The following is a 26,334-nucleotide window of genomic DNA, read 5'->3' on the forward strand; positions in this document are numbered from 1 at the left end:
CTTAGGACCCATTTATGGTAGTTCTATGATCTGCCTGTTCACATTCTTTGCCCATTTTTCTGTTGGACTGTTTTTCTTTTGATTTGTAGGAAAGCTTGGTATTTTTGAGATATTTAACTCTTGCTATTTATACTGTAAATATATCCTCTTGGATTTTATTCATATTCTTGTTCAAAAATTTTATATTTTTACACACTCAAATTTGTCAGTCTTTCTTTTCATGGCTTATGATTAAAATTTTATCCCAAGATTTAGAAAATATTCTCTTACATCATCTTTCTGTACTTCTTATATTTGTCTTGCATATGGCTTTCTAGCACTCGATATTGATCTGAATCACTATTTTCTCAGTGATCTGCAATGCCATATCCATGATAACCCAAGTCTCTGTGTATACATCTACTTTTCCCCCTGCTCTCTCTATATCGTAGTTCATGGATCTGTGTGTTTACTCCTGCCCTAGAAACACACTGTTGAAATTACTATAGGATCACAGCTCCAGGTGACAGCTCATTAAGCTTTTTCAAAAGTTTCTTGACTCTTCTATTCATGTACATTTGCTATTCTAGATGAACTTCAGAATTAGTCTATCAAGTCCCAAAAGCAACTTGTTGGAAGCATTAAAATTTGAATTTAATTTGGCTCTATTACCAAAAGAAGCTTTTATGCTGGTTTATTACTACGGTTTAGTAATAACAACAGCCAACTTTTCTAGCCTTCGATCTTCCTGCTGCCCCGCTGCCATGATGAGCCAGCAGCAGCTGCTGAGAGGCTTTACAATGGCCGGCCTGTGCATTTGTGCAGGTAGGTCACTCCAACTGCGATGCCCTTCCACCTTTTTTGCCCAGCACAGCTAACCTGAAACTTAGCCCATATCACTTCCACCAGGAAGGCTTCCTTGCAGTCCCCTATCTGTAGTTTGGGTTGGTTGTCCTTTCCATATGGCACTCTATGCTTATCTCTGTTACAACACCTGGAAGTAGCTTATTTACTTATCGGTTATTCCAAAACACGTCACTCAAGAATTGTGTATCTCCAGTGCAGTGTATCTGATGTTTGGTAGGAATTCAGTAAACGTGCTGCTCGGTGAATGCATGAAGACATACATGGTAAAACCACAGTTCTGAACGGCTAGTACTTTCCGCCCTTCTCAGGGCTGTGCAAGCTCAGTGTAGCACTGCTGCCTGAACATTCTGACAGAAGAAAAGGAAAAAGAGTGAAAAAGTGTGAAGTTACCACACTAGTTTGTCTAAAAAAATGGCAAAACGTGTAGCTGCAATTTTCTATAGAAACAAGCTTGCAGACTAATGTAAATCGAAAGGTGAATTATTTATGACAAAATGTCGTAAGAGCCAGACAAATCTACTGATTTACATCCTGTTAGGAGGCGTGTGCTATATAAAGAAAAAGAACAATGAAATAACTGTAAGGCTAAGTCTCTTTTCTTTCTTTTCTTTTTTTTTTTTTGAGATGCAGTCTTGCTCTGTTGCCCAGGCTGGAATGCAGTGGCGTGATCTCAGCTCACTGCAACCCCTGCCTCCTGGGTTCAAGTGATTCTCTTGCCTCAGACTCCTGAGTAGCTGGGGTTACAGGCATGCACCACCACACCCAGCTAATTTTTGTATTTTTAGTCGAGACACGGTTTCACCATGTTGGCCAGGCTGGTCTTAAACTACTGACCTCAGGTGATCCGCCTGCCTCGGCCTCCCAAAGTGCTGGGATTACAGGCATGAGCCACTGCGCCTGGCCTATATAAATCTCTTTTCTAATTTCACCAGTTGCCTTGTACTGTAACAGTATATAAATTTTATCTATATGTACAAAGCTAAACACGCTACAAATTCCATTTTTAACTCTTAAAACTTTCCCATTTCTGCCCCTCTGCTGTTTAATTTTATCCATAAATCCTCTCGTTTACTGGAATGGACACATAAGTCTTCCATTAGTATAGCAGGAGCCTGTAACAATCTCCTTCCATGGGAAGGCAGCAGGTGACTGGTCAAATACTCAGTGATGGAGAACCAAGGATGCCCACGAATCTTCAAAGGTTGACACTGTGCAAGTTTTTAAAGCTATGACAAAGGTGACTCAAACTCCAATTCTTTCCACGAATACGTCACCTTCTAAGCACATTTAACTTGGGGGGAGGGAGCAAAGAATTTACATACTAACACACCTGGGAAAAACACAGAAATTAATGTGCTAAGCTGAAATAACTCCCAGTTTCACGTTGTTTTTCATTAGGAATGGTGTGCTATGAAATTCCTAAGGATTACTCACCTGCCCCCTGCTTGGTTAATTTAGTCTTAGTTCTGTTGACCCAGCATCTGTACTTCTTTTTAATTATACCTTTCAAGTTAGAGGAATGTAATCATATAAAACTATATTTTTCCTTTTAATGTAGAAGTGACGGTAAGAGTGAAAACATGCTTACATAGATACAAATACAATAAAAATCTATGTTTTACCTTTTTTTTTTGAGATGGGGTTTCACCATATTGGTCAGGCTGGTCTCAAACTCCTGACCTCAGGTGATCCACCTGCCTCATGCCTCAGCCTCCCAAAGTGCTGGGATTACAAGCGTGAGCCACCACGCCTAGCCCTATGTATTACTTTTAAGAGCTTTTGTTTCAAACTGTATCTAAAAAAAGTTTTACTGCAACCCAGAAATCTGGTTACTCTTCAGGAATACACTAAAAGAATTTCACCTGGATATGAATTGATTAAACAACTGTAACATGAAAAAGAGAAGGGGAGAGGAGGGGAGGGGAGGGGGAAGGAAAAAGGAAAGAGGAAAGGAAAAAGAAAAGGAAAAAAAGGCCATGGAGAGTAGGAGGGAAAAATGTTGGGGAGACTTGGCTATGAAGGGTCTTCACAGTCAGGCAGAAAAATGGAGTTTGTGCTTTAGTACCTAGGTGACCAGGGCAGGTTTGTGAGGGGACCCTTCATCAATGAAAGGTGATGAGTCAGAAAGATGCATCTGGCTACGATATCAGAGACTTTAGAGGGTGTAATGGCATGATCTCGGTTCAATGCAACCTCTGCCTCCCAGGTTCAAGCAATTCTCCTGCCTCAGCCTCCCAAATAGGTGGGATTACAGGCATGCGCCACCATGCCCAGCTAACTTTGTATTTTTAGTAAACACAGGGTTTCTCTCTGTTGGTCAGGCTGGTCTCAGACTCCCAATCTCAGGTGATCCACTTGCCTCGGCCTCCCAGAGTGCTGGGATTACAGGCATGAGCTACTGGGCCTAGCCTACAATATGTATTTTATAAGGGCTATGAACTAGGAATAGTTTCTTGTCATATGTGATCATATTTACAAAGACAAATAATTCATGAAGGAATATTATCGTACCAAGATTTTATTGACTTAATTGCTTATTTTCTACTTATCTAAGAAGATATCAGTAACATCCTGCACCAGCAGCATTTGATGAGAACACTAACGCAATAGTCAACCAATCACATCACAACCAGATACAACCAGAAAAGGCAGAGTTGTTACATTTCTTATTTGGTTTTTCAAAATAAGCTCTTTAAATTAAAACACCAAGCTACTTAGGTCTAACTATAGAATGCTTGTCTTTGTTAAGATTTTCCCAAGGACCATTTTGGGGAAGTAGCATGTTTTATTATAAACTGCTGGCAACTAAATAGAAGAGACTATATTCTTGGTCAGTGAATATAGTTTATCTTTTCTGCCTTGCTTTTTGGTGACAATCATCGACTTACATCCCCTCTACCAAGTGGTAAGCAGATGAAAGTCAAGACTATTTGAAGAGTCATGGTAAAGTTGTCTAAAAATATTAGTTCTGACCATACAACAAAGTCACAGTTTTGAAGAACACTGAATCTGCCTGTCTCTGTGTATGTAGTGAGTACGGACCAAAATATGTCTATTTCTATTGCTCAGCAGCAAAGCTGAAAATAGCAAACAGTTTTCAGATCAAAAGAATATCTCATCCTATATGGATTTTACCTGGTTGGAGCTTACTGGGATGATGCTGTGTTCCGGCTCCAGATAGGGGAGGTGGGCTTACCCCTGCAGGCCCAGCTCCCTGGGTTGGGCTCACACTGGTTAGAGTCCCCGTAGGCAATGGCTGACCTCTCTTTAATAGCTGCTTCTGTTCTTGCTGGCGGAAGCGTGGAGGCACCTCTCGAGGCAGGTAACGGGATGCAGCTGGCTGCTGGCCACTGGCAGATGCACGTTTGCCATTGTTGCTGCTGGAGATAGTGCTGGTGGAAGTACTGGTACTGGTACCGGCAGGTTGGGGCTGGCTTGAACAGGTCTTAGTAGGTTCTGGCACTAAAATGAACAAAAGGCAAAAGAACCCAAAACTTTAGTTAGACCCCCTTAAAACCCAACCCAAACCAAGGAAACCATAACCAAAACCTGAGGAAAAAAATGACAATGTAGTGCTTTGGAAACAGAACTGGAGCAAAGTCTAGACTTCCAAGTTTAAGATCTAGTTTTGTTACACACAAACTGATCTTGAGAGTTTCAGCCAGTCATTCTTGGGCCTTGGTTTCCTCATCTATAAAATCAAGGTGATACAGTAAGATTGGAGCAGCAGTTCTCATACTTGGTTTGCATCGCAATCACCTAGAGGGCTAACAGAGCCCAGACGCCTGGTGTCCACCTCCAGACTTTCTGTTCAATATCAAAGAGCAAGGAGAAACTGGAAATTTGCATTTCTTTTTCTCTCTTTCTGTTTCTTTTCACAAGGCGTCTCGCTCTGTCACCAAGGCCGGACGGCAGTGTGGTGCCATCTTGGCTTACTGCAACCTCTGCCTCCCAGGTTCAAGTGATTCTCCTGCCTCAGCCTCTGGAGTAGCTGAGATTACAGGCAAAGGCTACCACGGCCTGGCTAATTTTTGTATTTTTAGTAGAGATGGGGTTTCACTAGGTTGGCCAGATTGATCTCGAACTCCTGACCTCAAATGATCCATCTGCCTCAGCCTCCCAAAGTGCTGGGATTACAGGCTGAGCCACCATGCCTGGCCAGAATTGCATTTCTGATAGTTACTGAGACAATGCTAATGCTGCTGGGTCCGGCACCTCCCTATGAGAACCACTGCCCTTGTTCAATATTTATAAAAATGATGGAGTCTTCAGGTGTCCATTAATTTACACGTATTTTTAACTCTGATAATATATAAAATATATATTGGTGCATTCTGGGTTACATGAATAACTAAAGCTAAATAATGATGTTTTTAGCCAACAACTGACTTCATATATGACAGTGGTCCCGTAAGATTATAATGGAATTGAAAAATTCCTATTATCTAGTAACACAGCCGTTATATTGTAGTACAACACATTACTCATGTGTTTGTGCTGATGCTGGTAGTAACAAACCTACCATGCTGCCAGTCATATAAAAAGTTTAGGGAGGCCAAGGTGGGCAGATCACCTGAGGTCAGGAGTTTGAGACCAGCATGGCTAAAATGGGGAAGCCCATCTCTACTAAAAATATTTAAAAAAATAAAAAAAATTAGCCAGGTGTGGTAGCAAGTGCCTGCAATCCCAGCTATTCAGGAGGCAGAGGCAGGAGAATCACTTGAACCTGGGAGGTAGAGGTTGCAGGGAGCCAAGACTGAGCCACTGCACTCCAGCCTGGGCAACAGCAAGACTGGGTCTCCAAAAAAAAAAAAAAAAAAAAAAGGTCTAGCCCATACATTATATACAGTAGCACATAAAGCTTCATAATAACTATATTACTGGTTTATGTATTTTCTATGATTTTTGTTATTAGAGTGTACTGCTTGCACTTAACAAAACAGTTAAATGTAAAACAGCCTAAGGCAGGTCCTTCAGGAGCTATCCAGAAGTCACTGTTATCACAGGAGATGAAAGCTCCGGGCATGTTATCTTCCAGTGGGACACGATGTGGAGGTGAAGACAGTGATACTATGATCCTGGCCCCACGCAGGCTTCAGCTCATGTGTGTGTTTGTATCTCGGTTTTCAAAAGAGCTTACAGAATAAAGATATAAAGAAACGAAAATATTTTTGTTCAGCTGTACAATGTGTTTTTTAAGTGTTATTATAAGAGTGAAAAATCTTTAAAAAATTAAAAAGTTTATAAAATAAAAAGTTATAGAAAGCTAAGCTTATTTACTGAAAAAAAATTTTTAAAAATAAGTTTAGTGTGGCTGAAGTACATGGTAATGTCCTCGGCCTTCACATTCACTTACCACTCACTGACTCCTCAGAGCAGCTGCAGTCCTGCAAGCTCCATTTATAGTTAAGTGCCCTACACAGGTCACCTTTTACAAAGGTAACCTTCTTAATACTGGCTGGGTGCGATAGCTCACGCCTGTAATCCCAGCCCTTTGGGAGGCTGAGGCGGGCAGATCACGAGGTCAGGAGATCAAGACCATCCTTGCCAACATCGTCAAACCCCGTCTCTACTAAAAATACAAAAAAAAAAAAAAAATTAGCTGGGCATGGTGGCGCGCGCCTGTAGTGGCAGCTATTTGGGAGGCTGAGGCAAGGGAATTGCTTGAACCCAGGCAGTGGAGGTTGCAGTGAACCGAGATCGTGCCGCTGCACTCCAGCTGGGCGACACAGCAAGACTCCATCTCAAAAAAAAAAAAAAAATTCTTTATATTTTTACTGTACCTTTTCTATGTTTAGATAACATAAATACTTACCATTGTGTTGCGACTACCTACAGTATTCGGTACGGTAACATACCGTAGAGGCTTGCAGCCTAGGAGCCTAGGTTCCGTCACATGGTGCAGGTGAGCAGCAACCTACACCATCCTTTTTGTACACACTATGATCGCATAATGACAAAACAGCCTAACAACGCATTTCTCAGAATGTATCTCTGCTGTCAAGCAAGGTATTACCATACTGCTGAATTTCAGTGTGGTATGGCAGCTGTAGCTCTGCCACGCTCTGCCACAGATTTACTGGGAAACAGTGCAGTTGGGCCTACTGTGCGAATAATGAATTTGCATTAAGTGAAGGTCCAAAATCACATTGGCGTAAGTTGCATAAACAAAGATTTCATAGGCATTTAAATTTTAAAAAGGAGCAGAAGAGTTGGGTGATAACCTAATAATAGGGTTCACTAATGAGCATGCCGAACGCAAATTTGAGTAGTAACGCACGCCGACACGTAAAGTGCAAAAGAATCTGCGCCTCAATAGCCAATCTCACCTCACCTTGTACACAAAACATCATTATCCAGGACATTAATCTTGTTATTTTAAAAAACTTTTGGTTTTCTACTCAATTTGTAAACATCACTGGTTTGATAGTTGAGTAAAAGCTATGTACAAAATGAGTTTATACCAAGCTCTGTGCATACCTTTTATGTAGAAGAAATATTACAGAAATATTTTAAGTAAACACTGGGGGGTGGTTCATGCTATGGTACCGTTTTCCTTTATGTTACTGGCTCCAGTCTACCTGCACTATTTGTCTCTCAACACAGACTTGGTCATCTACGTGAACACTTACACTGTCTACACTGCCAGTATCCTCCAGGTCTTTGCCTCACTGTCTGTCTGTCACCAGTGCCTGACACGTCTTCAGTCCAGGATGAACCCACTGTCTACCCTCCCTACTTCCTGACTCAAATTGCTAAGTATCTCTCAAGAAAATCTTGTGACCATTCAATTTGGTACCATCCGAATGTATGGTCCCTAGCCTCAAAACACCCTCACTGCTTCCTGTCACTCCTGCAACTTCCTGGGCCTGCCTTGTTCCAGTGCTGTCAACAATTCATTTAAAGATCTTCCACTCCTGAGCTGCTAATGCCTTTATCTCCCTGTTCCTACTTCTCCCCATCCCCAGAAAATGAACTTGACTACTCTACAAAAGAAATAGAAGCTGTCAAGTAAAAACTTAAGGTTTCTGTCACTACAGATATATATGTGTCACCCTGTTCTTTGTCCCGCATCTGCTACTCCTGTCTAAGGCTGATACTGTATTCCATCCACTCAAAGACGCACATCCCTTCCTATGTTCCCATCACTTACGCTGGGATGTGTCTTAAAATGGATGACATGTCAGTGCACAGGCAGTGTATTTTCCTTTCCTGATGGCATATGCAGTACCAATACACCTCACAATCAATGGTGTCAGAGAGGAAATGCAAGGGGGCACCCTCCAAACCTCTGGATCCTATTTTAGGGACTTTGCATGTCCTGGGTCTTCAACTCACAATTCTCTCCAAAGTAGATATGAAGGCCCAAAACGCAAGCTTGGGTCTTGGATCAATTCCTTGCTTTACAAATATTTCTCTATTTTTTTCTAGTCAGAGTTTTAAAATGATGGACATTATTGAATATAAAAAAGAGGGTTGCTGTGTTTGTGTGCAGAGTGACAGAAATTGCATTTCCAACCTCTAACTGGCCCAGGGACTGTCTGGCTACTGTAATTAGCTCTTTCTCCTCATCATTTGAACATGTTCAAATCTCTGATCTCTTCAAATGGCAACAATCATCTCTTTCCTGGACTTCACATTCCCCTCCAGCTCCTCCCACTCTCTCCTCTTCTCCTGCCAAATCTTTCAGAGCCTGTTTACACTGCCTCTTCCTGCTTTCTTGCTTGCCTGTCTCCCCTTTATCCTCCTCCTCTTCATGGAAACAGACTATCCAAGGCCATAATTTCTTCCTTGATGCTAAAATCCAAGGCTATGTTAACCTTTATCTTTTGACCCCTAGAGTTGTCTTTATCAGCGATGGCCAGTGTGTCTTCCTGCCTTTCTATTCCTCCATGGCAGGCTGCCTTTTCTCTTACGGCTTTGTTGCCCACTCTTTTATACTTGATACACTTCAAAATCAACATGTCCCATATACTCATCAGCTTTCTCGCCTCACCTTTCTGAGTATTTCAATCTCTCCTACACCTAATCGATCACCAAATCTTGTCATTTCTGTTAAGTAATTTCTATTAATAGCTCCTAAATGCCCTCCACCCTCAAATATCCCTCAATCTCACCCATCTATTTTCACTGCAACTGTTACCATCAGAATCAGGGCACCTTTATCTCTTAGCTGGAGTACTGTTAAGAGACTCTGTTCTAATCCACCATCTACAGTGCAGCCAGTGTGATCCTTCTGAAACGGAGATCTCCTCCCTGGTTTAAAACTTGAGGTCTCATAACACTCTCGGAATAAAATCCAAACCATCTGCACGGTCTACACAGTCCTGCGCAGTAAGACTCCCAGTTCCCCAGACTCAGCTTCAAGGTTCACTGTGCTCAGCTCCCCTGCGAGCCGCTTGCTTCTCATCTAACCACTGCATTTCATCAATCTATGGAATATTTCCAAACATTTCAACATTTCTGAAATGGGGATGCATCTTATAACTGACGATGAATATATCAGTTTAACTGGCAATTTTCTTTCTTTCTTAGTGGTATATAAAATAGTGCATAATACAATTGATGTCAGATTCAAAAAACGTGGTAATTCTTAGTCATTCTTTAAATATCAGACTAAATGTCACTTCCTCTCCAAACCTCCTATCGCCTAAGCCAGTCTAGGTGCTTCTGACTAAACATCCATAGTACCTGGCATTTAGCACAGTACTCAGCATTGTGTGCATTACTTTTTAAAATGACTGTCTTCTTCTCTAGGCTGTAAATTATGGGAGCATAGTGCCCGACAACAGTTAGTGCTCAATAAATATTGAACAAGTGGCTGTTTTTCTCAAACATATAAAGTTTAACAAAATGCAGAGACAGCAACATAATGTAAAGAAATTAGTTGATGAAATAAAAAAAATGCCTTGGATAAAATACAAAAACTTTGGATTCACTTCCACTAAGAATATATATGATCTCAACCAAGTAATTTTCATATCCCTAAACCTCAGTTTTCTCATCTGGAAATGAAAGGTTCAGACTAGCTGGCACTCTAAGGTGCCTTCTAATCCTGAAAGAATATGGCTTAAGTGAAGTCCAGAGAACACGATATGCAGTTTTAATTTTGTGATGGCTAGCATTTCAGAGTCCACGGATTTCTTCTTCCCTATGTCCAGCCTGTCTCTGTTCCTAGTTCCCTGGCCTTGATATAGACATGAAATCTTTTTTGTAATTACTTTAGATTGTAAAGTTCTTTATCTTTACATGGAAGGAACATCCATTGTATCTTTTCTTTTTAAGGAAAGATGAAGAATCCATTTGTTAAAAGTTGATTCTTAAGTGTATAGGGGCCTATAAATATGTATTTTCTTCATAGTGACCTTTAGCTAATTATAACAGAAAATCTACTAGGTATTTACCTAAATGAGTTGAAAACTTACGTTCATACAAAAACGTGCACACAAATGTTTGTAGCAGCTTTATTCACAACTGTCAAAAACTGGAAGCAACCAAGATGTCCTTCAGTATGTGAATGGATAAACTGGTGCATTCAATTGAACATTAAGTGATTTTTAAAAATGAGTTATCAAGTCATGAAGACAGAGGAACCGTAAATGCATATTGCTAAGTGAAAGAAGCCAATCAGAAAAGCACAGTATGTAGATAACCTACGGTATGTAGAAAAATCGACAGTATGTAGATACTGTATGATTCCAACTATGTGACATTTTGGAAAAGGCAAAACTACAATTTTGGTGAAAAGGTCAGTGGTTGCCAGGGGAGTGGGGGATGACTATGTGGAGCACAGGGATTTTTAGGGCAGAGAAACTGCCACGATGGATACACAGTATTGTGCATGTCAAAACCCACAGAGTGTACAACACAAAGAGTGAACTCTAATGTAAACTGTGGAATTTGGTTAATCATAATGTTTCAGCCTGGTGCAGTGGCTCATGCCTGTAATCCCAGCACTTTGGGAGGGCAAGGCAGGTGGATCACCTGAGGTCAGGAGTTTGAGACCAGCCTAACCAACATGCTAAAAATACAAAAATTAGCTGGGCGTCATGGCGCACACCTGTAATCCCAGCTACTCGGGAGGCTGAGGCAGGAGAATCACTTAAACCTGGGAGGTGGAGGTTGCAGTGAGCTGAGATCTTACCATTGCACTCCAGCCTGGGAAACACAGTGAGACTCTGCCTTAAAAAAAAGGTATCAGTACTGGAGCATCAGTTGTATCAAATGTACCATAAAAATACAGCAAACTAGGGGTGAGGAGGAGAGGGAATACATGGGAACTTTGTACTTGCAGCTCAGTTGTTTTGTTAACTTAAACCTGCTCTTAATAAAGCACAAAACAACCCAGGACAGAGAAGAAAACTTGCCGTCTCTTTCACAATAGCAACTTTTCAAATAAAACTGAGAGCTCAGTATATATACACATTTGTATAGCAAACTTAAAACCACTCAATGTATTTAAAAATGACAATTAGCATAACAGCAATTATTTTTTCACATACTTAACTGCCTCAAAAGTGTTTTTGTTTGTTTTTGCTTTTTTTTGAGATGGAGGGTTTTTTTTTGCTCTCTTTGCTCAGGCTGAAGTGTCATAGTGCAATCTCAGCTCACTGCAACCTCTGCCTCCTGGGTTCAAGTGGTTCTCCTGCCTCAGCCTCCCAAGCAGCTGGATTACAGGTGCCTGCCACCACACCCGGCTAATTTTTGTATTTTTAGTAGGGATGGGGTTTCACCACATTGGCCAGGCTGGTCTCGAACTCCTGACCTCAGGTGATACACCCACCTCGGTCTTCCAAAGAGCTAGGATTACAGGCATGAGCCACAATGCCCAACCAGGCTCTTTTGTTTGTTTTTTGAGATAGGGTCTCACTTCTGTTACCCAAGCTGGAGTGCAGTGGCAAGATCACAGCCCACTGCAGCCTTGGCTTCCTGGGCTCAGGTGATCCTCCCGCCTCAGCCTCCCAAGTGGCTGGGATGACAGATGCACAACTCCATGCCCAGTGAATTTTTTTATATCTTTAGAGGTGGGGTTTTGACATGTTTCCCAGGCTGGTCTAGAACTCCTGGTAAGTTCAAGAACCTGGACTCAAGCAATCTACTCACCTCAGCCTCCCACAGTGCTGGGATTACAGGTGTGAGCCACTGCACCTGGCTCAAAAGTTTTATTCTAGACTCAACAAATGCTTCTTGGGAAGCTAGGAGTATTGGTTCTTTTACTATGAAATTCAAAAGCAGCAGCAGCAGGAGGGAAGGAGAAGGAGAAAGGAATGAAAAAAGAACTATTAGCAAGCTAAAGAAATTTTTGTGATGAAAAACCCAGTTTCTCTTTTGTAAATAACTGGCATTGGATGGCTAGCTACTATACAAGTCAAAGTACAGTCGTCCCTCAGTATCCAACAGGCTCCAGAAACCCCCTTGGATGCCAAAATCCACAAATGCTCAAGTCCCTGATATAAAAAATGGGTTATTATTTGCATATAACCTACGCACATCCTCCCACATACTTTTTGTTGTTGTTTTTAATTTTTAATCTTTTTTAAGAGACAGGTCTCACCGTGTTGGCCAGGGTGGGCTAGACTTGAATTCCTGGACTCAACTGTTCCTCCCACCTCAGCCTCCCAAGTAACTGCGACAATAGGTGCATACCACCATGCCCAGCTCTCCTATATATTTAAATAATCTCCAGGTTACTTATAATACTTAATGTAATTTACATGCTATATAAATAGCTGTTATACCATATTGTTTAGGGAATCATGACAATAAAAAAGGCCTGTACATGTTCTGTACAGATGCAACTATCCATTTATATTTCAAATATTTCTGATTTACAGTTGGTTAAATCCATGGATGCAGAAGCCACAGATAAGAAGGACCGACTGCACTTGTACTTTGTACTGACCTGTCATCTTGCGTTTTAAAAAACTGGAAATGTAGAAAATGCACCAGAACTCAACTGATGGAAACAATTAGGCAAGGACTCAGGAGTAAAGCATTTGCGCTGATGGGAACCTTGAAATCATCCAGTCCCTCCCTCAACTGCACAGACCCAGGCTGCCGAGATGATCTGGCTATGATTTGCACGCTGCCACTGGGACTAGAACTCACATCTTTGACCGTGCTCTTCCACCATGCTGCTGCTAATCTTTCTAAAATGATCGAAGGACAAATTCAGGGTTGTTTTTCCTCAAAACTTTCAGAGAAAAAGAAATTCATGCTACAGAAATCAAGTAAGCCAATCATAAATGAATGTTATCAGTCCTTTTTTCAGTATAAACTACCAAATTCTAAGACATTTGAATATGGAATATGTTTTCCTGTGTGCTATCTGCCTGATGCATTATGTGTGTAGTCAATTCTTGTATCTAAGACAGCCTCATTTTTTAAGAGTCAAAGTATTCCTGACCAGTCTTCCCTTTCTACCTTGAATAACTGTTATATGAGTAGAACAGGACTGGCAGGTGAACTAAGAATGCCCCTTATGTTCTTAAAGGATGGGGAAAAAACCCAGAGACAAATATATGACAAAGACCACATATGGCCAGCAAAGTCTAAAATTCTGGGAATGACCTTGATGAGAGTCTTACTGCCCCTGGGCCTCTTTTTGTCCCAAAGGCTAGACAGAGTTGGATCACTATTTTATTTTGGGTAAAATAAATGGTTCTTCAACTTAAAAAATACTTACTATCGGCTCTTTACAGGAAAAGGGCCAGATATAGGGAAGAGAAAGCACTTGTAATATTAGACTGTCAGACACAGAAACCCTCTAGAGGAAAAATCCTGGAAATGTATCCCAAAGTCTTGTGTAGGTGTTGTTTTAATTAAAAAAAATTATGAATAAATAGGCCAGGTGTGGTGGCTCATGCCTGTAATCCCAGCACTTTGGGAGGCCAAAGCAGGCAGAACACCTGAGGTCGGAAGTTCAAGACCAGCCTGGCCAACATGGTGAAACCCCATCTCTACTAAAGATACAAAAATCAGCTGGGCATAGTGGTGGGCACCCGTAATTCCAGCTACTCAGGAGGCTGAGGCAGACTTGAATCCTAGAGGCAGAGGTTGCAGTGAGCCGAGATTGTGCTACTACACTCCAGCCTGGGTGACAGAGTGAGACTCCATCTCAATCAATCAATCAATAAATTAAATTAAATAACCTATGTCATGTCTCCTCTCCAATTGTGAGAATAATCGTTTTATGATTACTGAATGAAAAATTAAAATGCTATTAAGAAAAAACAAGAACATATTAAGTTTAGATAAATGAGATTACTCTTAGAAACGCCGGTGCTTTAACTAACTATACAATAGCCTTGAGCTACAAGCCCAACAGGATCAGTGAATGAGTACATCTGGCTTGTCTGAATTGTGCTGCCCACGCCCTTCCTGTGTCCCTCAGAGACTCCTTTGGTTCTGCTGGTCCTCTGACTGCTAATGGGCTGCAAGTCCTTGTACTGGTTCTACAGTCCTGGACTCTCTGGAGAGGCTGTCCATGCTCACCATTTTGACCATCATTTCTGTGCTACTGATGCCTGAGTACTGTCTCAGTGTTGACCTCCAGCTCGAAGTGCAGCCTCCTTCTTCAGCTGCCTACTCGACAGTGCTGCCTGAAGGAAGCTTTCTTTCATACTGAACACATCCAAAAGTCAAACAAGAATTTCCTAGTCTGAATCCAGGACCATGTTGGTTGGAAGGTACTGGAACACTTAGGTTTCTCACCTAAGTGAATCAACAATCAACTGGGGAAATAAGACACACAGAGTATTTAAAGCTTATGCAATGGACTGGAAATCTCAGACAGGTGTAGAGAGAAGAATGACCATGTGCTGCCCAGTATAGTAGCCACTGGCCAAGTGTGGCTGTTGTGACTTGATGTCTACATTGAGGTGTGATTATGCTGGATTATAGAGATTTAGTATAAAAAAAAAAGAGAGAGAGAGAGAGAAATACCTCATTAACAATTTTTCTGTTTTCACATTGAAGTGGTAATATTTTGGATACATCAAGTTAAACATACATTATCAAAAGTAATCCACCTGTTACTTTTTAAGTAATGAAATTAGGCTATTTAAAATGATTTACACAGCTCACATTTGTGGCTTGCATTATTTCTATTGAATGGTGCTGGTCTAGAAATGGCACTGTACTCTTGAAAAAGATAAGGTTTAAGCTAGGTTCTTAGAAGCTGTTAAATTTAAATAATTACCTGATTTCATAAAGACTGAAAGTGAAACAGAGACTGAGAAACTAGAAGTTGTGACAGCTCACAAGCTTTTTCAAGTGGGAGATTTTCCCTCACAACTATTTACTCTACACTAAAGTACTAGTACATTATTTCACAAATAGAAAACAATGCCACTAAGCATTTACTCATTAACATAAAGACCAAGGGCCCTGGAGTGTAACACAAGCATGGCACACTCAGTTTACCCACATGCTTGTTCTCACAGTGATATTTCCACCTTGCAACACTAATGCTATGGCTGGTAGTCTACAGGTCATCCTGGACCCTAAGAAAAGGGAAAAGAAGCCTCACTTGGCAAAGCAACAGACAGAAGGAATGGGGAATTCTGACCCAGTTGGGCTGTACCTCTGGGTCTCTTTTACGTTATGTAGTGATAAACCTTCTGTGACTTAAGCCAGTACTTTTTGGATCTTTGAATCAAGAAGCCACCTAACAATCTCAAATGGTAAGTGGAGGATCTCAAATGTGGATCTATTTTTATAACACAGATAAATTAAATGGGCAATTTTGGCCTAGCCATATACTCTTTTCAGATCCTCATTTATGAATCTATTACTGTCCAAAAAAACAGAGTATCAAAGCAATCTTGACAGTTCCCTTCTTCAGAAAGACTGGACTCTAGGGCCACACCTTGAAGACATGGGCTCACGTGGGAACCTATCCTACACATCAGTGTTTTCATGCAGTGAGGGAATACAGGAAGGGAATGGGAACCTGAGCTTCCTTATGATTTTCAACAAATCATTTGTTTTAAAAAAATTAAGATAGCAACCATTTAATAACTACATATTTAGTTTAAAAAAAAAAAAACTTTCAGCAAACCGGAAATTTTGGTTACTCTGTGCCTAGTAAGCGTCTGCCTTTTGTTTTTTAATTGAGGGCGACATCTGCTGGTGAAAAGGTAGATGATAACTCTTTATATAAGAAAGCAAGTCTGTTAAAACAATTTTCTTTCCAAGAAATAATTTTCTGCTTTCAGCTAAAATTTTCAGGTAGTTTTATCATAACAGGGCCAAATAGATTCCCACATTTTGCTTTCCCTAAAACCACGGGCTACAGTATGGATACGAAGTTCAGACTGCTATACCTTTAGATTTTGGAGAACTTTATCTTGAAGAAGTTCCTTTTCAGACTTTTCTACATTGTCATCTCTAGGAGACCAAGGGAGAAGGAACTAGCCTTGCTGACCCAGCCTCCTTAGCCTCCAGTCTACCCCTGCTAGGCTCTGCACCTTTTCAAGTCCTGGCTGCAACCCATTTTCTCTGCTTCTTTCCTAGCCATTTTAGTTGGCTTGTCTCATCATGCTCAGTCACTTCAATATTGCCATCTGCAACGGCGGAGGCCCCCAACCTTCCTTCCTACTCATACTTCTGTATCATCCCAACCTTCAGTCATTTCCAGACCGCCTGACACTGCCACATGCAGTCTCAGAAACAGCAATGTGCTCTGTGACCTACTAACGCTAGCATAAGCGCCCGCTGCCACCAAGAATTCCTTACTAACTTTTGGCAGACATGGACTGCCAAAACTCCCCTCTGTAATTGCTTAAAATTTTTCCTGCACTCTGGAATTTTGATGCCATCCAGCTTCTCTTAATCTATGGCCTGGATTTGTAGTTTATAGAGACAGAAGGTACTCATGCATTCAACAAATACAGAGGTTTCCTATAGCTCAACCTCTTCTAGGCTGGGGCTGCATCAAAGAACAAAAAAGAAGATTCCTGGCCCTGTGGAGCTCACATCTCAGCAGAGAAAAAAGGTCAACAATAAACATGATGTGTAAGTAAGACACATGGTTCGTCAGGTGTGAAGTGCTGCAAAAAAAGGAAAGCAGGGTCAATAAGGGCTCAAACTCCTTGTTTTCCCATGCTATCTGCCTATCATCTGCTCGACCCCCCAACACATGTCAGCATCCTCACCAATCCTCCCCTTATTTAGAAAATATTTAATGGGTTCCTATTCTGTGCCAGGCACTGTGAATACTGAGTAATAGAAAAAGATATGGTTCCTGTCCTTACAGTTTATCATATAGTAAAAGAGACATTATCTTTAAAATGATTCCACAAATAAAAATTAAACACTGTTGTACGCATGATGAAAGGAACAGTGGGACAAGAGGACCTAATTTAGGGATTCCGAAAGCTCCTTTGAGAAAGTGACAGTTAAGCTGAGCCTGGAAAACTGTCAGAGTTATCGAGGTAAACTATGTCTGCGTGTGTGAGTGTGTATGTACCTCATGTCTACAAACTCACTCCCACCAGCCTAGACAGTGCATGGGAAGTTCCCGAAATGAAAAAGAGCTTCTCGCCTTTAGGGGTTGTTTCACAGGAGGCTGGAGAGGGAGGCAGAGACCCTGGAAGGATTTTGGATGGTATCACTTGACCTGTAGCTGGGAGAACACTGGGTGGTTCCACAGATTGACACTCCTCAGTGTTCCCACCTGGCTGCCACCTAGAAACCCTAGGCACAGGCTGCTACAATTGTTAACCCATGGTGAGCTGAATGGCCATGCAGTCATGGGTTGTCTGAACTCAATAGGCACTTAAGCTTGTCGAGGTCTCTGGGCCCCTGGGCAGGCTCTAGAGCCAAGAGGTTGGGAGAGGAAGACAGCACCGCAGCGGTGCCCTCCGTGTTCAGCTCTGCCACCTGAGCAGGAACACAAATGGGAAAAGAAGTTCCCTATGGATCCACCTTATAGTCCTCACCCGGGAATGAACAGAGCAGGGGAGCATGGGGTGTCAGCATGCTGAGGTGCTTCTATCTTAGTCCATCACCCAAGTCATATTACCAAGAAAGTCTTTTCTTTAAAAATTTATTTAGAAATATAAGACATTTTTAAAAAGGCATAAAGACCAAATAATCAACAAGTCTCCACGGAACCAATCTCCAGCTTAAGAAATAAAATGTCCCCATTCCACCAAAGCCCACCTATCTTTCCCTTCCTGACTGTGTATTCCACCTTCCCCCTGGCAGGGATCATCGCCATTAAGAATTAGGGGTTTATCAATTCCATACACCTCTCCTGAGAGGTAATGCAGTGGCTAAGAGTATGCACTTGGGGTTGAAACCTCAGCTCTGCCACTTCCTTGCTGGGGATCCTGGATAAGTTACTTAGCTTCTCTATCCCTCAGTCGTGCCATCCATTTTGTGAGGGCAAGGAGGGGAGGAAGAGGGCTAAGAATCCCTTACTGAGTTCCTTGAGGACAGAATGTTAATCTATGTAAAGAACAGTTCAGAACAGTAACTGCACTTAGTACACAGAGTTTATATTGTAATAGTCCTCCTCCTCTCAGAAGCAATGGAAGCCACAGAAGTGTCTTTGTTAAATTATCATGTTAAAGGAGGAACCACAGAGAATAACCTAAACAAGGGAAGGAGGAAGGCAGAGACTGCACTAATCTAGAAGAGATAATGACAGCTGTACTCAGGAATGGACGATTAGATCTTAGTGTGGTTCTAAACCTCCCCTCTTAATTTGGTTCTCATATATCCAACAGTATGGAAAGTGTTAGGTGCTAGATGAATGTTAATGAACAGCCATCCCATTATTTTTAAAATGTTTACAAAGCAAGGAGTCAAAGTGGTCTCTCCCCCCCACCACCACCTGATACAGGACTGACAAGCCTGGCACACAGTTTACGCAGCCTCCCGGCAAGGACAGCTGAGGCTAGGGATCGGCTCCCCCAATTTCATGCAGGTGTATGTGACCTGGTGGGTACTGGCTATGGGAGCCTGTGAGATGGTGGAAGTTTCTGCGCAGGAGCCACATTCCCAATTGCTCCTTTGTGGCTGTGACAGACAGTGTTAGTGCCGCTTCCCTGACCCCTGGTCTGCATCAATGGCACTGTGCTTTGGAATCAAGAGAGCCAGTGGGGCCTCCCAATTCTTCCTGGAGGTAGCAACTCTTCAGGGAGCTCTTTGGGGTATCATTTCTGAAGGCACAGGCCAGAGTTTATTCCGCTGCAGCCCTTTCAGTGATTTTATACTCACCTAGTGCCCCATATTTTAAACCCATTTCTGCTAATAACTAGAGTAGTTTCTATATTTTTCAGCCAAAATCTGGTTAAGAGCATAGACTTAAGTTTTATTTATTTACTGAGATGGAGTCTTGCTCTGTTGCCCAGGCTGGAGGGCAATGGCATGATCTTGGCTCACTGCAACCTCCACTTCCTGGGTTGAAGTGACTCTCCTGCCTTGGCCTCCCGAGTAGCTGGGATTACAGGCACCCGCCACCATGCCCAGCTAATTTTTGTATTTTTAGTAGAGATGGGGTTTTGCCACGTTGGCCAGGCTGGTCTGGAACTCCTGACTTCAGGTGATCTGCCTGCCTCAGTCTCCCAAAGTCCTGGGATTACAGGCACGAGTCACTATGCCTGGCCCAAGTAGTACATTTAAATCTTCCATCTACCTAGATGACATCACAGTATGTAGTATGAGCTAGGTATACCACTGTTTCCTTATAATGACATTTACTGTTAAAAGGACCCTCAATTAGAATCCCGTGGGCTGCCACTAATAGCCTAAAATATAATGGTAAGTAGGTGTGAAATGGATGAGAGCAGTGTATTTGAAAAGTAACATTTTATAGGCAAATGCTAACTGGAGGGACATTTTAACCCACACATTTTAACACAACATTCTGAAATTTAGATGCACCTTAAAATTGGTGTATAAATGTAACATGGTTTCTTCACTCATGCTCCACCTGTCAACAGGACGTTATTGAATTGATGATATGTCCTATGACTGATGTCATCTCAGAACTTAAGAAACAAGCTTTTGTATGATAAAGCATAGAACTTCTCTGATGCACGGACACCACGCAATGAAAAAAACAGTAAAAAATCAAGCAGTAATTCTAGTCATTTCAGAATATATATTCAAAGATTCAGTTTTTTCACATTTTAAATTTAAATTTACTCAAATATAAGCTTGTTTGCAAATGTGACTATGTAATTGAAGTATTCTCTTGTGCCAGCACAACCATTGATTCCAAGGAATATTTTTGTTATTACCATTTCTTCTGCAGCCTATCCAGCGGCAAACATCAGGGCAAGAAGTTGCCTTAGAACCATGAGATGCAAGCGGAAGACAGCTCTGAGCGCAGAGGGCCCATCTGCTCTGCTCAACAGCAGTCCCAGAGGGACACAAAGCAGTGCCTTCTGTTTGTTCAGTGGATGCTTCTGGCTGATCTATCACCGTGGCAACGTGTGGAGCCCAACTCAAAATGAGCACAGACTCATTAACTACAAATTACATTAACTTAGTGTCTGTTGCTAATGAGAAATGCCGTTCAGAGGTATTTTCTATTCTAACATATTGCAGTTACCTCTCTAAAAGGTATTAAATTACATGCCACTCTGAATACATCACAGACTAGATAACATAAATGTTAAAAGAAAGTAAAATTATTTTAATAATGCCTACTAACAGTAAGAATCATTTCATTAAAAGGCTACTTTGTTTTGGCCCTTGGATACTCCGGCTATAAGAAAATGTACGATTCATCATATATGCAAGTATATCTAAGTTCTTTTTAAACAATAGGCTTATTTACAAGATCAAGTTAGAAAATGTTGGTAACAGCATATGTTAAAGCTGAGTCATGAAGATGTCATTAATGCACACAGGCTCTTCTATAGCCTTCTCATATGTGACATCGATCATAACAATCCCTAAGTAAGGCAACACAGGGGACAAAACATGACGGGCAAAGCGAGTCCACGGGGTATAGAGCTTGTCAGTTTCCCTTAACTCCTCTTGACCACATCTCCTTTCATGCTAAATCATCCTGAACTGAGTAAGCTCTCAGAACAAACGGCAAATCCTAAATCTCATGAAACACAGAAGATTTAAGTGGAATTATGTCTCAAACGTGTTCTCCCAGGAATGATAAATTGTGAAACAACAGTAATCCTAGGGTATTTTCCCTCTGAAAGTGCAGAATCCCACAACCTGCCAGAAGAGGGAGCCAAAGTTAAATTGCTCCAACATTTACTAAGACAAGGCTGGTGCAGGAGGAGAAACACTGGCCATATTTCAAACTGATCTGGAAAAGCCTTCTTATTCTCTTCGGCAAAAAAGCACAACTCCTCTTCAATGCCTCGCATGGTGGAACAATCCCCATCTCTCACTTTGGCCTCATCTCACACCCTGCTATTTCACAGCGTCCCGTTTGTTTAGTTTGTGGAAAATGCCATACTCCATCTGGCCACAGAGTCTCTACAAATGCTGTTCCCTCTCTATGTGGGAGTGCTCCCTGGCCTATTTTCAGATTCAGTTCAGCATTACCTAGGAATGCCTCCACAATTCCTGACAAGTTCAGGTCCTTTGTTTATGCTGTCATATAGTCGCCATCCCAGTTAGTAAAGGACACAGGTATCAACTGTGGCTGAGATTTATGTCCATTCCTCATAAGACTCAGCTCCATGAGAGTGGGGAAGTTATCTCTATTTTATCATTTTCTTCCCACAGCTGTCAGCACAGTACCAAGCAAATAATAGGTGCTCAATAAATATCTGCTGGATCAAATAATTAGCCCAGTTAGTTTCTAAGTTCTGCCCACTCTATCAATCATCACTACCCTTCCCTTAGCTATCCACCACTTAGTCGGTGGAGTCTGAATATGCACTGGTCTAACTGCACCTGATGCCTCCAAGCCCTCTCTCCTCCTCTGTTTAATTCATCTTCAATTCTGCATGTTCTATGATCTTTCTAAACCACAAATCTCATGATGTCACTCTCCCACTTAAAACACTCCAATGGCTCCCCCTCTGGTCTAGAAGATCATTTAAAGTCCTTAAGAAGGTATTCAAGGACTCTACGAGCTGGCTTTGCACCTTCCACCTCTCTCAAGAGTTGAAAAGGCCGGGCGCGGTGGCTCAAGCCTGTAATCCCAGCACTTTGGGAGGCCGAGGCGGGTGGATCACGAGGTCAAGAGATTGAGACCATCCTGATCAACATGGTGAAACCCCGTCTCTACTAAAAAAAAAATACAAAAAATTAGCTGGGCATGGTGGCACGTGCCTGTAATCCCAGATACTAAGGAGGCTGAGGCAGGAGAATTGCCTGAACCCAGGAGGCGGAGGTTGCGGTGAGCCGAGATCGCGCCATTGCACTCCAGCCTGGGTAACAAGAGCGAAACTCCGTCTCAAAAAAAAAAAAAAAAAAAAAAAAGAGTTGAAAAAAAGTTTCAAACTCTTTTTTGGATACAATAGCTTGGTAAGAGTGCTCGGTTTTAATGACCTGATGGATGGGTTTAAGATGACTGGTATAAGGCAACCCCTCCTTGTCCTTGCTTTCATAGCAAACTCAGGGCACAAATGGGAGTGGCCCAGCTCCAGTACACACTAACCTCATTCGTATCAGTATTTTCCTTTCCCAATTCTCTCACGTTCTTTTAAAAACAGGTTATCTTTTCTTACAGAGATACAAATATTTGATGAAAAGATGACCAAACCTAAATCCTTTCAGGTAGAAGGTGTGAGATAAATAAATCACAACCAACTTCACTGACCACCTGCTGGGTCCTCACTGCAGCAGCCACCACCTCACTCAGCAGCTCCTCTGCCGCCAACATTGTGAAATTTATTTCTGTACTTTCCTTAGAGCGCGACTTCTCATACCTGGAAGCACTGGCTCTCTCCCAGCCACTGGACATGAAATGCATATGCTGCCCTACTGATACCCGGCTGAGATAAAGAAGTTACAATGTGCAGAACATTTTATTGCATTCATTTGCATATACATATATTTGCTTATCTGCCTGGATCTTCCTACTAAAATATCTCTTGAGAACAGGGAATTTAAAAAAAAAAAAAAAACAACTTATTTTAGGTTCGGTGTACATATGAAGGTTTGTTACACAGGTAAACTCATGTCATGGGGTCTGACGTACAGACTATTTCATCACCCAGTGCCCAACAGTGATCTTTCCTGCTCCTCTCCCTCCTCTCACCCTCTCATCTCAAGCAGACCCCAGTATCTGTGGTTTACCTTCTTTAAAAACAGGGAACTGATCTCTGCCATCTAACAGGTATTTATTAGCTGTTTGTTAATTAATAAATTAGCCATCTCTAGGTAGCAAAAGGTGACTTGTGACTAATATTTAGTTCATTTATTAATATAATCTTTAGTTATAGCTAAAAGCTAGATAAAATGTGATTCTATTTGCAAGGGCACATTTTCTGATTACTATTTACAAGTAACTACACACACAGAAGGGAAATGATTGAGGCATGTAGACCACTAAGCTGTAGTGATGAGTCTTTCTGCCCAACTCTAGAGGCCAATTTAGTATCAGAAACCAATCTGGAAAAAGAAAATAAATAACAACGAAAAATGGGCAAAAGACTTGAAAAGATACTTCACTAAGGGAGATACACAAATGACAAATAAGCACAAGAAAATAAGGTGCAACATCATTAGTCATTAGGTTACTGCAAATTAACACTGTAATGAGATACCACTACATACCTATTAGAACGGCTAAAATTATGAAGATAAGCATACCATGCATTGGTGAGGATGTAGAACTATAAAATAGTATGAACACGTTGGGAAAGAGCTGTGCAATTTCTTGGAAAATGAAACATACACCTATCATATGATATAGCCATTTTAATATTATGCATTTATCCAAGATAAGTGAAAGCATATAGCCATATAAAGACTTGTACATAAATGTTCAAAGAAGCTTTACTCAATAGCTCAAAAGTAGAAAAACACAAATATCCATCAACAGGTTAAAGAACTGTGACGCACCGACACAATGGAACACTGCTCAGAAATAGGGGGGAATGAACTACTGATACACACTAGGGCGTGGAGGGATTCCAAAAACAACACAGGGAGTGAAGGAAGCCAAAGTGCACAGTGTACGAGTCCCTCGGTACAACGTTCCAGAGTGGCAAAAAGCAGATCAGTGTTTGCCTAGAGACAGATGGGGGCAGGGTGGGGACAGAAGAGATGGATCAGAAAAGGTCACAAGAACACTTTCAGGAATGATGGATGTCATCTTGATCGTGGTGATGGTTTCATAGTTGAATACGTGCCAATACTTGTCTAATTGTTCTTTTAAAATATAATGTCAACAATAAATCAATAAAGCTGTTTTTAAAAAACACAGAAAAGAAACTAAGCTGGGTAAACAAATTATTTCTTAGAAAGCAGATTGTCAGCATCCTTTAGAGTTATAAACTGTAACTCTGTCTAAACACAGAAACTGCCTTTCTGTTTAAGTTTCAGTGACAAGTCATTGAAACAGAGATGTGAACGTTCACTTCATCTGAGACTCAGGAGAAGTGCCCTTGGGAGACGCCCCTGGAACACAGCACGCCGCTTCCAATCGCTAGGCTCACTTCCTTTCTTGCACCATTTGATCAAGAACTTAAACATTCACGTACCTACTTGGAGGTTCTGGCAATACATTTTCACCCTTCTGAATTTACATATTTAAAAAATGTCTCATCTTAATACATTCTGTTTCCATGGAAAAAAATTAATATTTACATTTCTCCCTTGGAATTTAACAGTAAAACAAACACTTTAAACATAAAGCAACATAGCTAAAGACAGACATATCTAATATTTCAAAACCTAAAAGATGCCATCCCCTGAAGATACCTCATAGAATAAATTTCCTAGGAATTTTTTTCAGCCTTATTTGAAAACACCTTAAATTCCTTCCTAAAACTAATGATTCTACTGATAACAGATGCAGAATACCCATGTCTCCAGCCCCATTATGTGGTTGTAGAAAAAAAAATATGAAAAACACATATTTCTATGTGTGACTTATAAAACTGGGAAGACATGCTATAAAACTCAATTCTCACTACTTTTCATTTTTGTTGATAGAAAACTTCTTATGTTTCAAATGAGCCTAAGCACACTGCCAATATTTTGTGACTCTAAAACCCTCATCACTCAACCAAAAACTACTGGAAGACCATGGCTTCAACTGACTTACATTATAAATGAAAGCACTTAGAGGTTCTGTTTACCAATTACAAATTGAATGCATGGTAAAGTTTAATACCTCATTACAAAACTGAAATTATACTCTTTACAAGCAGATTAGGATACTAATTAAATGTATGAATTTAGGCTGAACTGGTGGCTCACACCTGTAATCCCAGTACTTTGGATGGCCAAAGTCAGTGGATTGCTTGAGTGTGAGACCAACCTGGGCACATGGCAAAACGCTGTCTCTCTTCAAACAAACAAACAAACAAACAAAAAGTAGCCAGGCACTGTGGCATGCACCTGTAGTCTCAGCTACTTGGGAGGCTGAGGCGGGGGGATCATTTGAGCCTCGGAGGTGGTGGCTGTAGTGAGTCGTGTTCGTGCCACTATACTTTAGCCGGGGTGACAGTGTGAGACCCTCTCTTTCTCAAAAAAAAAGTACAAATTTAAATGTATGTGACTTAAAAATCATAACTCATTAATGATATAAAGCATGAGCCATACTGGGTCATCAAGATACTCACTTTCATACACAGTAAGACTAACTTTGAGCTTTTTGTATGAAAATATCTACTTTATGAACTTAAAAAAATCTGGCTAAAACCGATGAATTAAATTTTCACATTTATGAGAATTATCATAATCATTTAAAAAAAAACATACACACTCCTCACTCAAGCCATGAAAACACCCAGAAAACAATACTGAAAACCTAGGCTCACAAGGTCGTTACATCACAAATAAAGCTACTATTACCAGTGCCTAAATTAATGGCAGTGACAAAAATAAAGAAAACTGATTACTCATTGCGGTCACAAAACCCATGCCAGTCTGAAGTGACACTTGGACCCTAGTTATCCCACAGAGAACTACAATGCACAAGTTAACGGCAACAGGATTCTATCTGATTCCCTTTTCCCCCAGTATGGGAGCATCTAGGGTCTCACTAAGGGTAACAGGTAATTGTGTTCAGCAGTCTCTTTCTTTGATCACCAATGCAAAGACAATATTCAGCAGAATTTACAAAGGACTAGTTTGTTTATGAATAGGCTCCTTCAGAGGTTTCCAAATTGCTTGGCGCAGCTCCTGGAAGGAATAGGGATCTGGGAGTGCTAACTGTGGGGAACAGTGGAGAATCCCTATCAATATATATTTATGTATATGAATCCATAGAGAGATGCATTCAAGGATGGCTAACAAACTGTTAACAAGTAAGTTATCTCAGGATAGAGGCATTTCAAGTGAACTCTAATTTCTCTTTAGATAATCTCAAATTATTTTCAA

At 41.1% G+C, this 26,334-nt stretch overlaps 1 protein-coding gene across 9 annotated transcripts in view; it reads right to left on the reverse strand.

Annotated features, from left to right (window-relative positions):
• Window positions 1-26,334, reverse strand: part of TNRC6C (trinucleotide repeat containing adaptor 6C) — a 147,792-nt gene that overhangs the window by 70,959 nt on the left and 50,499 nt on the right. For 8 of the 9 annotated variants that reach the window (XM_037737230.1, XM_037737228.1, XM_037737229.1 and 5 more), the window contains one exon: window positions 3,982-4,308. In XM_037737230.1, coding sequence (XP_037593158.1) covers window positions 3,982-4,308 — 327 coding nt within the window. The remainder of the gene's footprint in view (window positions 1-3,981; window positions 4,309-26,334) is intronic. The other variant, XM_037737227.1, reaches the window with a different exon arrangement.

The sequence above is a fragment of the Cebus imitator genome, unplaced genomic scaffold (assembly GCF_001604975.1).
Source record: "Cebus imitator isolate Cc_AM_T3 unplaced genomic scaffold, Cebus_imitator-1.0 Scaffold36, whole genome shotgun sequence".
In the NCBI taxonomy this organism is placed as follows: Eukaryota; Metazoa; Chordata; class Mammalia; order Primates; family Cebidae; genus Cebus; species Cebus imitator.